Source organism: Hydra viridissima, unplaced genomic scaffold (assembly GCF_058129835.1).
Source record: "Hydra viridissima isolate aposymbiotic clone 2 unplaced genomic scaffold, HvirCarnegie_v1 scaffold_5, whole genome shotgun sequence".
Lineage (NCBI taxonomy): Eukaryota > Metazoa > Cnidaria > Hydrozoa > Anthoathecata > Hydridae > Hydra > Hydra viridissima.
Window position 1 is genome coordinate 18,057,585 of NW_028324304.1, and position 14,369 is coordinate 18,071,953.

The 14,369-nt window shown below is 31.5% G+C and overlaps 2 protein-coding genes and 1 pseudogene across 3 annotated transcripts; 2 read left to right on the forward strand and 1 right to left on the reverse strand.

The window, feature by feature from the left end:
- Nucleotides 1-802: 802 nt before the first annotated feature.
- LOC149889108 (uncharacterized) lies at nt 803-3,488 on the forward strand. Its single transcript, XM_090087818.1, has 2 exons — nt 803-2,426; nt 2,516-3,488. Exons 1-2 carry the CDS (start codon nt 1,578-1,580, stop codon nt 2,900-2,902), a joined length of 1,236 nt encoding a protein of 411 aa, XP_089943944.1. The 5' UTR covers nt 803-1,577; the 3' UTR covers nt 2,903-3,488.
- A 1,926-nt stretch (nt 3,489-5,414) lies between these two features.
- Nucleotides 5,415-12,954, reverse strand: LOC149889109 (zinc finger MYM-type protein 1-like; annotated as a pseudogene). The gene is made up of 4 exons (XR_016452584.1): nt 12,854-12,954; nt 10,219-10,294; nt 6,396-8,139; nt 5,415-6,224 (listed from the first exon to the last, which is right to left on the reverse strand). The product of XR_016452584.1 is annotated as a zinc finger MYM-type protein 1-like (transcript).
- Nucleotides 9,551-12,440, forward strand: LOC149889110 (uncharacterized). The gene is made up of 5 exons (XM_090087819.1): nt 9,551-10,282; nt 10,375-10,452; nt 11,296-11,376; nt 11,705-11,809; nt 12,131-12,440. The coding sequence occupies exons 1-5, from the start codon at nt 10,054-10,056 to the stop codon at nt 12,244-12,246; spliced, it is 609 nt and encodes a 202-aa protein (XP_089943945.1). The 5' UTR covers nt 9,551-10,053; the 3' UTR covers nt 12,247-12,440.
- Nucleotides 12,955-14,369: the final 1,415 nt, after the last annotated feature.

The window sequence follows — 14,369 nt, forward strand, 5'->3', positions numbered from 1 at the left end:
TAAATCTGACTAATAGGATATTAGTCACTTTTGCTAAAACTCACGGCTAGAGCTTTAAATGGCTGAAACACGTGAATAATATTAAACAATTTTTTATAAACCCAGCCCCGTTTTTACAAGTTTGAATGCCCTCTAGCTAAAATATCTAGGCGTCTTAATCCACTTACACTCAGATATTAAATGGCTGTCCACTCTCCCCCTGTAGAGAAACTATGGAAAGTTTTCCACCTAGGATATTCTTATTACACCCCACCACTCCGTACCTGTTTATTAAATTTATGAAGAGTTCCAGCCAGAACATTAAAAGTCTGTATTACCTCTTAAGTATTTCTCCTAAAAATAGACTTTAATACATCTTGCATTCGATTTTCTAATGTCATTACATAATAGTTTCATATTAAGAAATGCTTAAATGTTTTAAAGTAATATTTGTTTCGTTTATAATTTGTATTAGACAAATATTCGCATTACGGAATAATATTCATGCTTCGAATTTTTTCATCGTTTATAGTATTGCCTACACGAATATTTCTTCGTGAAACGAATATTTTGCTACATGTTGTAGTACACTTTTTCTCTATTTAGATCTGGTTCCCGATTGTACAGCAGAAGTTTGCATTCGTGGCCTTCGTCATTTTATTGGTCGCTTTGGAGCACCCGTTCAATTTATTTGTAACAATGGTTTCAACTTTTTTGATGAAGAAACACAAAACTTCTCGAATTCACGACGTATACATTGGTATTTAAACATTCTTGCAGCGCCTTGGTGGGGAGGAGTATTCGAAAGGATGATCATATTGTAGCATCTTGTGATTTGAGTGGACTAAATCTGCCAACGAAACAGGATATTTTAAGATGTTTTTTTTTCTTGACCGAACGTGCTAAACCGTAAAACAAAATGTTTTCGTATAAAACATTCGTACCGCACGTAACAGACAAAATGATTGAAATTTGGAGTCAACTTAATGTTGGAATTCTAACAAAAAAAAGTGTTGTTAGAAAATTGGGTACATTGATTGAGAAGTATCAAATCGAAACGAAACATCCAAAAATCGCCACATTCAGAACGTTCGTGCAATCTACAAAAGAATTATTATTTTTTTTTTTTTTTTTTTTTTTTTTTTTATACAACTTCAATAAATTTACACATCGTTACATTAAAACTACATGACATCATATAATGCAACGTAAATAAAAAGAAGAATATAACATAATATTACCACGTATAACGTCATAATAAAAAGTGGTTTAGCAAGTATAATATATCATAATAAAACGTAGTTTAACAAGTATATTTAAGTATAACGGAAATTAGTAGAGTTTCTTATCATAAAGACTATCATTATTTTTTTAAAAATAATAGAATAAAAATAAGAAAAAGATAAAAGGACAAGAAATTTTCTTGTTACTTCAAATATGTATATATATATGTTGTTGTAAAGGAAAACTCGTAGAAGTCTATGAAGACTTATCATCGAGTAGACTTATCATAGAGACTTACCATCGGCAAATGTCAATGTGACTTGAAGGCAGCATTATGCTCATGTGGATTGATTCCAGATTGTTTAAAAGAGTTCATGCGAGATCAGTCTACTGTCAGAAGACTGACGATACCGGAATTCGAAGAGCCAGCACCAACGTCAACAATGGTATCAACAAGTGTTGAAGAGAGCCATTTAGCATATGAACCAAGTACTGATACAGATGAGCCAAGTACAAATCCACAAGATGTTCCGCCAGTGATACGAGGACCGTATACTCTCAGATACGATGCTTTGAACTTCGCTGCGATGTGTGATCGATTTGGTGTGTATGATAGAATAGCAGCAGCACTCGCAACATCTCTTATGCAAGACATTTACGTAAAAGACGAACATGGCAATCCTATCATCATGGATAAAAATATAGTGCGTCGAGAAAAAGCTAAATGCAGACAAGAATTACTTCTTAAGCAGGATGATGCATCCAATTTGATAGCATTTTCATTCGACGGCCGAAAAAATGATGCTTTAGCAATGGAAAAAATCGATGAGAAGTTCCATGCAAGGATCGTGAAAGAACCACATCTAGTTGTTTTGAAGGAACCAAATTCTCAATTGATAGGTTACGCAAAAGTCAAAAATGAAGATGCTGAACACAAATTGATGACATTGAATGCATTTTTCGTCGAAAAAGAAATTGCTCTCGATGCATTAATCGGCATATGCTGTGATGGTGAGCCAACAAATACTGGCGGAAGAAATGGGATTTTGCGTCGATTTGAATTGCATTTGAATAGACCGCTGCATTGGTTTGTGTGCCTTCTGGACTTCAACGAGCTGCCATTTCGTCATTTGTTTGACACTTTGGCAAGATCATTGACCACTGGACCACGAACAACAACCGGAACGTTGGGCAAACAAATTGAAACGTGTGAAAGTCTTCCGGTATGTATCATTTGTCATTTTTCTCATCATTTTTTTCCATTATTAAATGGTAAAATTGCATTTAATTCATCTAATTTCTTTTATTTCAGCTTGTACATGAATTCGAGAGAATCGTGCTAGAGAACATGCCACCTGATTTAGATCCGTTTGAATTATCCACCGATTCAAAGTACTTATACAAAATGGCCAATGCAATTTCAAATGGTGTTGTTCCTGCGGATTTGTATCACATTAAACCAGGACCAATAGCACATTCACGTTGGCTCACCAAGGCGAATAGATTGTTGCGGTTGTATGTGTCAACTGAAAATCCATCAAGGAATTTGAAAATTCTGGCAACATACATAATGAAAGTTTATGTGCCGATGCACTTCAACATCAAGTACTATAATTCGGTGGTCTTCGATAGTGTATTATTTTACAAATTCATTCGTTGGACAATATTTGGATGCAAATCTATGCGGAGTTGTGAATAATGTCATTAAAGACACTTCATATTACGCACATTCCGAAAATATTTTGTTAGCTATGTTATTTGATGAAAAAAAAGAGACACGAAACATCGCAATCAAGAACATTTTACAATACCGAAGAAATCTGTACGACCCGGGACATCTTAGAGTTTATCAAAAACCTTTGATAAACTTCAATTGTACAGATTATACGAATATGATTGATTTAAATAAAGATGATGTCTTATTCGAACCACCGTTTACGCATAGCATTACGTATGATCATTTGGAACAATATTTAGAATACGATCATCCACCATTGCCTGATCCAAGAAATCCGGTACACATACAGGCAACGGAAAGACATGCTCAATTGCTGGCTGGCGTTTCTAAAAGTGTTTTAGAAAAAAGTCGACACAGTGTTATGGCAGTTTCATCGGAAAGCCGTGCAAAATACCCCAGACTTGAAAGCAAGAAAGACTTTCAAAAATAACTTATTTCGCTTTTCTTCCACTAAATTCACTTTTTTTTTGTTTTTTACACATGTTCTTATTTTTTAGGTTGAATTTCTGTTGAAAAAAATAAAATAAAGATCAATTTTACCGAAAAACTTGTAATTCTTCTCGGAAAATAGACAAAAAATAGTTAAGATATGCATGAAACGCCCTCTGGGGGTATTCATAGGTAAAAATGAAGATCAGAAATGAATTTCTCGACCCCAAAAACCCTCTATAAACACATAAAAAAGATAATATAACGATGAATAAAAAATCGAATTTTGAATGAAAACGATGTTATGGGAAAAAATCATTTTTTGAAAAGTGGGAGACTCGAAAATCGAGATAGACCTATGGTTCTGTCACCAAAGTTGCTTAGAATTGTCCATAGAATCATGGTAGGGGGCAGCTCTAATCGAATTTTTCGGCTCCATACAAATTGGCCCGCCCTATTCCTGATAGTTGATCTTAAGTCCTCTCTTTATCTCTATCCTGCAATTAAGGCTTGTGAATAGAAGTAATCATCTTTGTTTAAATTGTTCGTTGTTATGTAATGTTGCTTTCGTCAAGCAATAAACAGCTGATGTTTACTTCTCAGTCAGGATTGAAGTTTAAATCTTTGTTTTTCGAATAGAGAAAAGAAAGCGCCAAGAGTTAGCGAAAGAACTTGACAATTTGCTGAGAAGTTTTATAGATTATATAGGACGTACTAAAGACGCACCTTAGATGAACAAATGGCGAGTTGATTTTCAGAGAAAGTTCGTAAAGAATAGAGAGTTTGACTCGATTAATTCAAACATTTCACTGGGTTGTTTCATACATTGAAAATTTAGAATAAATTGCAGTTTTTTTCACTCGTTGTTGTCTTTACAAATGCATTGATTATATTTTCCTTATTTTTTTTTAATTGACATAGTTTGACACGTTTTATTCCGAAGAACCGTTAATGTTGTAATGCGTAAAGTTTACAAAAATGTAGTTTTTTCTTTTTGGTGAAAGATGTTAAGCATAACGTTCTATGTGCTTCGACTTCGTTATTTTGAGTGACAGCTAATCTTTTCACTCACAGTACTCCATAGTGATTTATGCTTTGAATAAATTTGTGTAAAAATAATTAAAGTTAACAAATCCAATTAGCTCACTTAAAGTGATTTGTAGGTGATTAAAGTGATTTGTAGGAAATTAAACTGTTACAGCAATAAATTACAAAGCACTTGTTGGTTTCCATAATCTCCTTTCTGTAAAAGTCTGTTAAAAGTCTGCCACAATACTGTTTTATAGATGTATTCTTATATTCTTTATTTTTCTCTCTTAAATCCGTATTTATTTCGTGCTGAGTCAATTTTTTCTTTTCTGCTGCGTTTTTTTTTTTTTTTTTTTTTCGCATTTAGTTTTTAAATTTCGTACTAAAATTATCTAATCTTGACATGCAAGTATACTTCACATCAAATTAGGATTTTTGGTCATCAAATAAGATTTTTTGATCATCAAATAAGAATTTAAATTAGATTTGCACGTTAAACTTTACGTATCGGCATGCGTTACTGATCTGCAATCGCATTCACGTAACTTTACAAAATTAGCATTATCAAATTTAATAATTCATAATAAAAATAATAAAAGTAACAATAATAGTGATAGCAATTTCATAGAGTAATGGGTTCAAAAAAATCTGCTGTATTGTGCAAATTAACTGAAAATTTCTTGTGGTGATAAAAAATGTGTAACCATGTAAATATAAATTGCAGAAAAAAATGACTGAACAGCCAAGAAAAAATTAACTTGGCACGAAACAAACACGAAAAATCATATAATATCAATTTAAACTCACACGTTTTTTTTAAATTCAGTCGATGAGAATCTTCTTAGATTTCCGAAATTCCTGAATTAAAAGACTATCATTAGCCTTCAGAGCTCCAAAATCCAACAGAATGCTTGTTTGTTGTAATTTTAGGGTCCATAGGCGTAGAGTTTTAGTTTTCCCGGAGGGGCATAAACTATTTTGTAGGAGTTGAAAATCTATAATAAGAAATAAAAAGTTTTTTCAATAGGCATAAAAATGTAATTTATTTTCTCAAGTAAAATGTGTTCATGCGTATGGAGGCACGCATTATAAACTCCTTGATCAAATGATCAAGATCAAGAGTGTAGGCAATATCGCTATGGCAATTTAAAATAGCGAGATTATTCAATCGCTCCCGAGACATTGTAGATTGCAAATAAGTCTTTAGCCTACGAAGACAACAAAAAAGAGCGCTCACACGTGCATGAGGTGACAGGCAAACATAGTAAATTTTTTACGAGTTTCATAAACTCGGGAATCAGTGAAATCAATTGAGAAAGGATACCATCATGGTCTATAAGCTCTTTCAAAACTGATTCAAAATTAATTAGTTGAAAATTCTTGAATTTTGCATGATCCATAAATATGTCGCGATGGAGTTGTAGCCTTCTATAATCTTCAAAGTCATCTTTGTCAAAAGCCTCAACGAATCCAACTTCCAAGCACTGACCAATAAAAATATTTTCTATATTTGCTAAATGCTCAGTGGTCTCAGTCGGTTTGAAACGGGTCGTAAGTCCTGTTATAATACAATCCAGAGATGCATAGAAAAGCTGGCGGTAGTGGTCCTCTGGAGTCGTAGGAAAGTATGGAACTCCACTTCCAGTAAATTTTGATATAATTTTACGTTTCTGTGGCATCTATGGTTTGTCAAGTAAACTACATTCTGCTGCTACAACGGCTGCATCCCATAAGACTTTGAAGCGAGTATCGCCCCGGGCTTCTTTAAACACCTTCTTAAACGTGTAGATGGTATTTCTTGCTTTGCAAAAATTAAGCTGCATGCCTAAAACAATTTTCAATAAACGTTTAACATTATAACTTGCTTAAAATAATATATTACAAAAAAGACACCATGAAATAAAACAATATTTATCTTGGAGTGCTATATTAGCATCCTCGATTAACGTGAAGATCATACGCAAAATTTTCAATTTGAAAAATGTGTCTAACTTACAAAAAGATTCCAAATAACCCGCTGCTTCTGACTTATTTTTGGCTGAATTATCAGAATGATTTTCAAAATTCTCGAACCAGTTGATAATGGCGGAATATTTACTCGTAATAGATATAATGGACGGTTTTCCAAGGATCCATCGAGTGTGGGAAAATGGTCGCAGTGATGTTCCGCTTTCTACGTCCTCTACACTTCGAAATTTGTTGAAACATGCCAATCGTTTTGGAGATCCACGGGTAAATACGATGAATGATTGCACTAAGTTCATAATACTCCTGATCTCTGTTTGATTTTCAACAGAATCTTGTGCTACCAAGTTAGATTATGAGCGCGGCAATGCACGTAAAAAGCCCGCTCTTCTTTCCCACTCATTAAAGTCTGCAATCCATAGATACTTCCAGACATGTTAGACGATCCGTCAAAACATTGGTCCCGACAATTTTGAATCAATAGACTAAATTAACACAAAACGTCCATTAAACAGTTCTTGATGTTCTCGGTTTGGTAAAATCCCATTAAAAGCTCCTCAATTTTAAATTTTTATCAACACGCCGAATGCAGATCGAAACTTGTTCTTTCGTGGACATATCCGTTGTTTCATCGGATCAAACTATAGAATTGTGATTCCCTTATACTTTCGCATAGCTTACGAAGTGTTGCATGAGCAAAGTCTTGCAGGATTTCGTTTTCAATATCAGGCGAGTGCCACTTTTGCTTTTTAGGACGATTCAACCATTTCTTCAGTTACAGAGAATCGTCTGTTCGTAGTTTGAGTAGCATGCAAAAGTTTGAATAGTTTTCAACCTTTCCACGAAACATTTATCTAATAAATAAATTTAATGATGTTAACTAAATTTTTCTTAAACGAAAATAAGGATTTACCAAATAAAGAAGTTTTGTAATATTTTTTATAAACCCGTACGATTATCCATCATTTCTTTATTTTGATGACGATTAAGCTGTTGGATAAATGTCAATTCCAGTGTTGCTGAGGCGATCGTACTAACAGACGCCCTATGGAGTTCAGATCGCTCGTGAGAACCAAAAATTTGTGACGCTTTCTTCCAATTAGAAAATCCGTTTAAAATAAAAGCTTCGTACAAATCTTTTTCTCTTGAACTAAAGGCATTTTCATTTGGGTAGCTTTGATACAGGTAGAACAAAAAACTTTTTCCTTCTCGCAGTCATGTAAAACCTATTTATGTTTTTCATTCCAGCTTTTTTTAAATTTTCTTCCCTTTTTTGATGGAAAAGATGACTGTCTTGAACAGCAAGGTCTAGGCTCCTCTGTAAAAAACGGCGACTCAACAACAGCGGTTGGATTAGTTGCATAATCTAACTGAACAAATGATAAACTTACATGAGTATTATCTTGGAAGTTATTAGCACTTTGAGATTCAGAAAATAATACAACTGCTTCAATTTGATTTTCTTTTTTTGAAAAGTATTCACAAATCTTCTTCATTCTACAACATCCTACAACTTATTACTTAAAAGTTAATATACCATTGAACAATTAAAAAATTTCTTCAAAAACTTACCTATCTTTAATTCAAATGATTTTTAATTCAAAACTTTTAAATAATTAATACAAATAATACTGCCAAATTTAACAAAGAAAAAAAATACTAAACGAACGTTTAACTTACTCAACTTTTTAATTTATGTAGTTCCGTAAATTTGCTTTTTATTACGTTTTTACCGATCTCAAATGAATCTCCAGCTCATCAGAAGCGTGGAATTTCTGAAATTCGAAAAATAATACAAACTTTTGAAAATCACCATTGGTATTAGCGGAAATATTACAATCGTTTTTAAATTGTTATATTTGTTAATGCTTAAGTGTATTATGGTTTTTAATTGCAGTTCAAATGAATGTGAATTTGGCAAGCATGTTCAAGTGTTAAACGTTAAAAAAAAAAATTGTTGACCCAAAAATGGCCTCCAAAAAAGAAAAAAATATGTGCTAACTTACCCCGGCCCGGGGTAAATTGCCTATATTCTCAGGGTAAGATGGCAGACCATATAAAAGAGACAAGTTTAGCAACAATAAGCATATATTTCAAGCGCATCTTTTTTATGAAAACTCTTGATGACTTTTATCCAACAATATCCTTTGAAATTAACTTTAATGCCCTTAAGTCGATCGAATAGACTTTACTTTTATAAAAATAGCAACAACAGCATTTTTTGTAACATTTTTAGAATTTACAGGCCTGTCTATTTTACTTTTATAATTTCGCATGTTTGTAGATCTGTTGTGTTATATAACTTAAGTGAATTTACGGCTAATGCGAAAAGCTGTAAGTTGGCACATGTCGCCAACTAGCCCCGTGATCATTGTTCCAACTAACCCCAAAAGCTTTTTGCTCACAAAATGGCTTATAAACCCTCAAAAATGCGAAATATTGATAAACACAAAAAGTGACTGGTTAGAGTGAACATACAACATCTATTCGAGTTTTCTTGTAGCTAATGCTATTGCTTTTTAAAATTGAAAAATTAATATAGTTACAAAAGTTACAAAATTAGTAAAATAACCATGGCCGCCGAGAAAAATTTCGGGCCCCGGGGAAGTTTTCTTAAGGGGCCCTCATTATGATCAATTACATACTTAGGACAAAAAGAAGCGTGCTCTGGTCATTGTAAATGAAAAATAAAAGTTAATTAAATCTTTTAAAAGTCAAAACTATATAAGTATTTTAAAAATTACTTTAAAAAATTGTTTGTACACACGCGGGGCCCCAGGAATCTTCCCCGTCCACACCCCCCTCTCGGCGGCCATGAAAATAACACAAAAATTGTTATAACTTCTATGTGCATACGCATATACCCCTGATTAAGCATCGGCGTTACCGCACTGGCGGTAAAAAAATTTCGGTAAAATGCGGTTAAACGCGTATTACGCATTTTTACCGCAGTGCGGTAAAAATGCGCATTACGTACTTTTACCGTATGCGGTAAAAATGCGTATTACGCATTTTTACGCTTTCTTGTTACAGAAGACGGTAAAATTGCGTAAAAATGCGTAAAATCGGTAAAAATGCGTAAAAATCGGTAAAAATGCGTAAAAATGCGTAAAATGTGTAAAAATGCGTAAAAACGGTAAAATTGCGTAAATACGGTAAAACTGCGTAAAAGCGGTAAAAATCGGTAATTTCGGTAAATTGTGATAAAAATTTGTATGAGCGGGATTTATTATGGTAAAAAATTACTTTGTTTTTATCAAGTCAGATAGTTGTTACATAATTAATTACCTTCTAAAATTAAATTAGCCTCCTATATAAGCTTGACAAAAGTCAAGAAAGACTACCAGTCTCAAAGTTCTCGCTTCAGTGATCTGATTAGTACACCAAAACCACTGCCAAATCAAACCATCTTCAAGAAACTGTCTCTTTGGAATTATTTTACCAAGCATGACAGAGAAGAGGATAACATCTCTGGCTCTGGCAAGAAATCAGGATTTGCTGAGTGCAATAAGTGCAAAAAAATGATTAAGCTGTCTTAAGGTAGCACTAGTGGAGTTAAAGTGCACTTAAAGTAAGTGTTTTACTCTTACTGTAGTTTAGTATATTTTAAATCTCAGTAATTTTGCGTAAATCCGGTAAAATGCACGAAATTTGAATTACTCAAAACAGATCAATGTGTCTTGTGGTTCATGTATTTATTTTTTATGAACTATCTACTATTGAAACATTGCAATGCTACTACCAACAGACATAGGCTTAGTACTCTTATCGCTTCACAATCAATGATAGAGAGTGAACGCAACCTTTTTTATGAGCACATGGGGCATAGTAAAGCAATTAATAGAAATATTTACCAAGCTTCACCTGCCATCATGCAGCTCATCAAAACAGGAAAGCGATTGCAAACCATTGATGAAGGTAAAAATCAACCTAAACTTTAACAAATTTAAAATGTTTCTTCTTCCTAAAAATTTCTAAAAATACCTACAATTTAAACAATATCACATTAGGTGAACAAAGTACAAGTAAAGAACCACAGAAAAAAATACAAAAGACAAGTTTGATCAACCATCCTCCAGAAAATAATGGTAAATATATCATTCTTACTAACCCAATATTTTTTAAAAATTACATACAGGAGTTTAACTTAAAACAAAACCAAAATCTATACATAAACAATTTAACTGTTTTAATACTTTTTATTGTATATATAACTGAAAAAAAAGGCTCAGAGCTTCTACTTTGTTATGTTAAAGTCTCAAACATAAGAAAGAAAGAAATATTGGAAATAACAAATATTTTATCAGAGCATTAGTAATTAGAAATTTGCCAATAATTGTTTGAGCTGTATTATATAAACTTGTTTTTTAATAGGTATTACCAGTTCCTGTAAAGAATTCCGATCTCATTTAAGAAACATGACTTTAAGAATGTTTTCTTTTTAACATATATATATATATATATATAAAATACTTTCTTTTAAAACTTGATTTTTTAAAGAAACTCTATACTACAGCTTCATTGAGATTCATAGTAAACAAAAACTTAAACACCATACTTTACAGCATGATTCCTAGTTGCTCAGCAAAATGTGAAAAAGCTTCAGAAATTTGCCATCTCACCAAAATCTTGTATATAGAATTACACAAAGTTGCTTATGCAAAAGTTTACTTGCTGTTTTAATTACTCTATTGTAAATATTTTGGTACAAAAATTTTATAACTAGTTAATACTAAACTTTCATTATTACTAGATAATGGTATTTATTTTGAGAATGTCATGATAAAAGCACTCAGTTCCTTTCGATACTTTGCAGGCTGGCGTTAAAAGACTATCCAGTAGCAAAATTTTTGTTAAACTGTGTGTATATAAGCAATACTCATTTCAACTAACTTGGACTTGAATTGATGTTCTTTTGTTAATTATTACAGAGGGTGATATAAAAAAGCCACTTTTTGAAACAGATGCAAGTGATTCAGATGATTCAAAATATGAAATTCACAGAGAGAATGGTAGCTATGTTTTTTTTTCTAAAACAAAATGGAGTAATAAAAACACAAAACAATATAAATTTCAAGCTTTTTGTATCAAATAATATGATTATTTCATTTGTTATGCATGCCACTTTCATTTTAATTGAATTACTGGAAATTTGTCTTTTTCAAAAAATTGATTTCTTATGATTTTTCTGTTCAAATCATTTGTCAAAAGTCTTACCTTGCATTCAACAATACGAATAAGCAACTACTATAATAACAGTAAAATATATTTAACTATATCAATTGAACTTTGTAAAGAATTATGCAAAAACATTTCCCTCATTCATGGTTTTAATTTTAGAGAGTAAAACAATAAACAGAAACTATTGTCGTTGGACAGTTGAGTATGAAGACCTGTTTTTTAAATGGTTTCAAAAATACTTGGATAAAAAAGCTGGTTGGCCAGGTATTTATTTTAAATAGAGTATGGTATCTTAAAATGCATGAATTAGAAGCTTAAGCAAATTTATCTAAAAAAACAGCTATACCAATTTGGTGGTTATGTTACCTAGCAACAACTAGTTATAATGAAATCCTTCAATCAGGAGCAGTACAAATCATATTTGCATATTAAGAGAACTTAACTGCTATTGAAAAATTAGTTTTTAAACTTTAAAAAATTAAAAAAATGTTAAGTATATTTTTATAAAATTTCTTACTAATGTATTTCTGAGAGTAAGTTAAATTTTATCACTAAACAAGCAATAAAAATGATCTTTTTATTTAGAGCGTGATTACATAAAAAAGTTTCAAGAACTCGTACCATTCTCATACAAAACAATTAGAACAAAAGTAAACAACGAAAGAAAGAAAAGATGTAACTCAGTAATGCTTCGCAAATAAAATATGAACATTAGTGTGTGAGAATATCCTACTTCAGCATTTCTCTTTTTTTTCTTCTGTTAAATCTTTAACTAACAAATTCTTAACTGCTTAAGTATTCTTTCTTGTTATCTTTATTATGAAAAGCTTCTTTAAGTTTCTTTAGAGCAATTTTATTACCACATGATTATTCCAGTAAAATAGTGATGGCAAAACTTCTGCATTATTACTTTCAGATTACTTAAAAATGTTGCAGCTAAAATCCTTTTAAACTAGCAATCTTGTTGCTAAATATGACATAAATTAATATGATGAATCCAGAATTTATTTTAAAATAATAAAAACATAAATAACTTCTAACAAAATAGCAAATATATTTCAGAAGTTTTGGATGATCCTTTTTTTTTTTTCTTTGATTACAAACTAAAAGAACTTGTTTTTACTTTATTTTTAACGTTAAATTAAAATATATTGGTAAGTTTAAAAAAATTCAGCGCCATTTATTACTTTAAAAGCAGAGTGAACTAAAAAATATATCTAAATAATTTCTGAATAAGCATTGAACTTATATAGATGTATTAAATTGTATGCTTATTTGAAAGGCTACAAAAATGAAAGTTAAACTTACAATAACATAAAATAATGATGAGGACTAAGAAGACTTTTAGGCCAATATCATTTGGAAGAATCCCCAACTGTTTTACTTAGCATGCGTTTTTAAGAACTAGATTTACGCATGAGCAGAGCTGTTTAAAACTAACGGCTCCGGAAAAGAAAAGCAGGAAATTTTTATATACAAGGAAATAAAACTCTTCTTTGCAAGATGATAGGTCTTGAGCTTTACATAAAAAGAAATTTACACAACTGATGCAGAATAAACCAAATTTCATTTAAACATTTAAAAATAAAAAAGTTTTTACATTTAATTTTAAAATTCTTTTACTTTCTTCTTATCTTCTTATGCTTAAAGACGAAAGATATCTTTTAAATGACCCTAATTTTCCTCTTCTAATGCATTCATTTTTTATCAGACCTCTTCTTACAGGTAATCATTTCACGTGGTCATTTACAATGCAAAAGAAGAAAGTTTATTTTTAGTTTCAACTTTTATCTATTAAAAAATAACGAAAAAGCTGCATTTAAACTGAACGAGTCGAAAGTGTTGCGTAGACCGATGTTTAAATGTCAGTAGACAAAAATTAACTATGAAGAAAAAAACGTTGCGAAGAAAAAGGAATCAACGAAAGCTAACAATCTACAAACAAATGTAAGTGACGAAATGAAAAACCCTATAACACCATTTTCTTAACAAAAGATTACAAGAAACAGGAAGAGCATGCAGAAAGTCAATTCCATCATTTCGACGCATAAAATTAACTTGTTGTTCTGAAAATGGCAAATATTTGGGTTTTTAGTGGGATTTTTTAAAACTTTGACTTCTAATGAGAGCACTTACAGTTGATTTTCAGGACTGTGTTTTTATATTTTCTGAATCAGCATAAAGTTCTCTATCATAATCTAACATAAAGAAAAACATTTTTTCTAATAACTGAAACTTTGTCCAAGTTGTACTTTTTTAACGAATAAGAAAACAAATTTAAGAACGAAACGATGGCTTGTTTAGAAGGAAAGTAGTACAGTTAAGAAAAACGATGACAAATGACATTATTTTAATTTCTGTTTTCTTACAAATCTCAAGAAAGTTAAAACAATTAAGCTGCAAACTCTGTTAGAATAACAAACCGTGACAGGGTTTGTACAGGTTTCACTGCCCAATTTAAGCCAGTAAACGTAGGACGTCCTTATTCGTTGAATATTTACTGAGAAATAGATGTACAGATCTTTTTAAAGTATTTTTTCCATACAGCAGTTATTTTTTATTATACTTTACTGTAACTACTTATTGAGCATTTAGGATTAACTTATAAAAAGAGAAAAAAATTGAAATTAAGAAGTAAATGCTGATAAAATAAAGTTGTTTTTCTTTAAACAATAAGAAAACGTTTGACTTGGTATATATTGGTAATTCGCATCAACAACTGGAATGGTTCGACAATTGTATGAAACATTACTAACGATACTTGGTGTTGTTTGATGAAAACCGATCAAATTGATGTCGTTCATCAACCGATATCATCAATTCT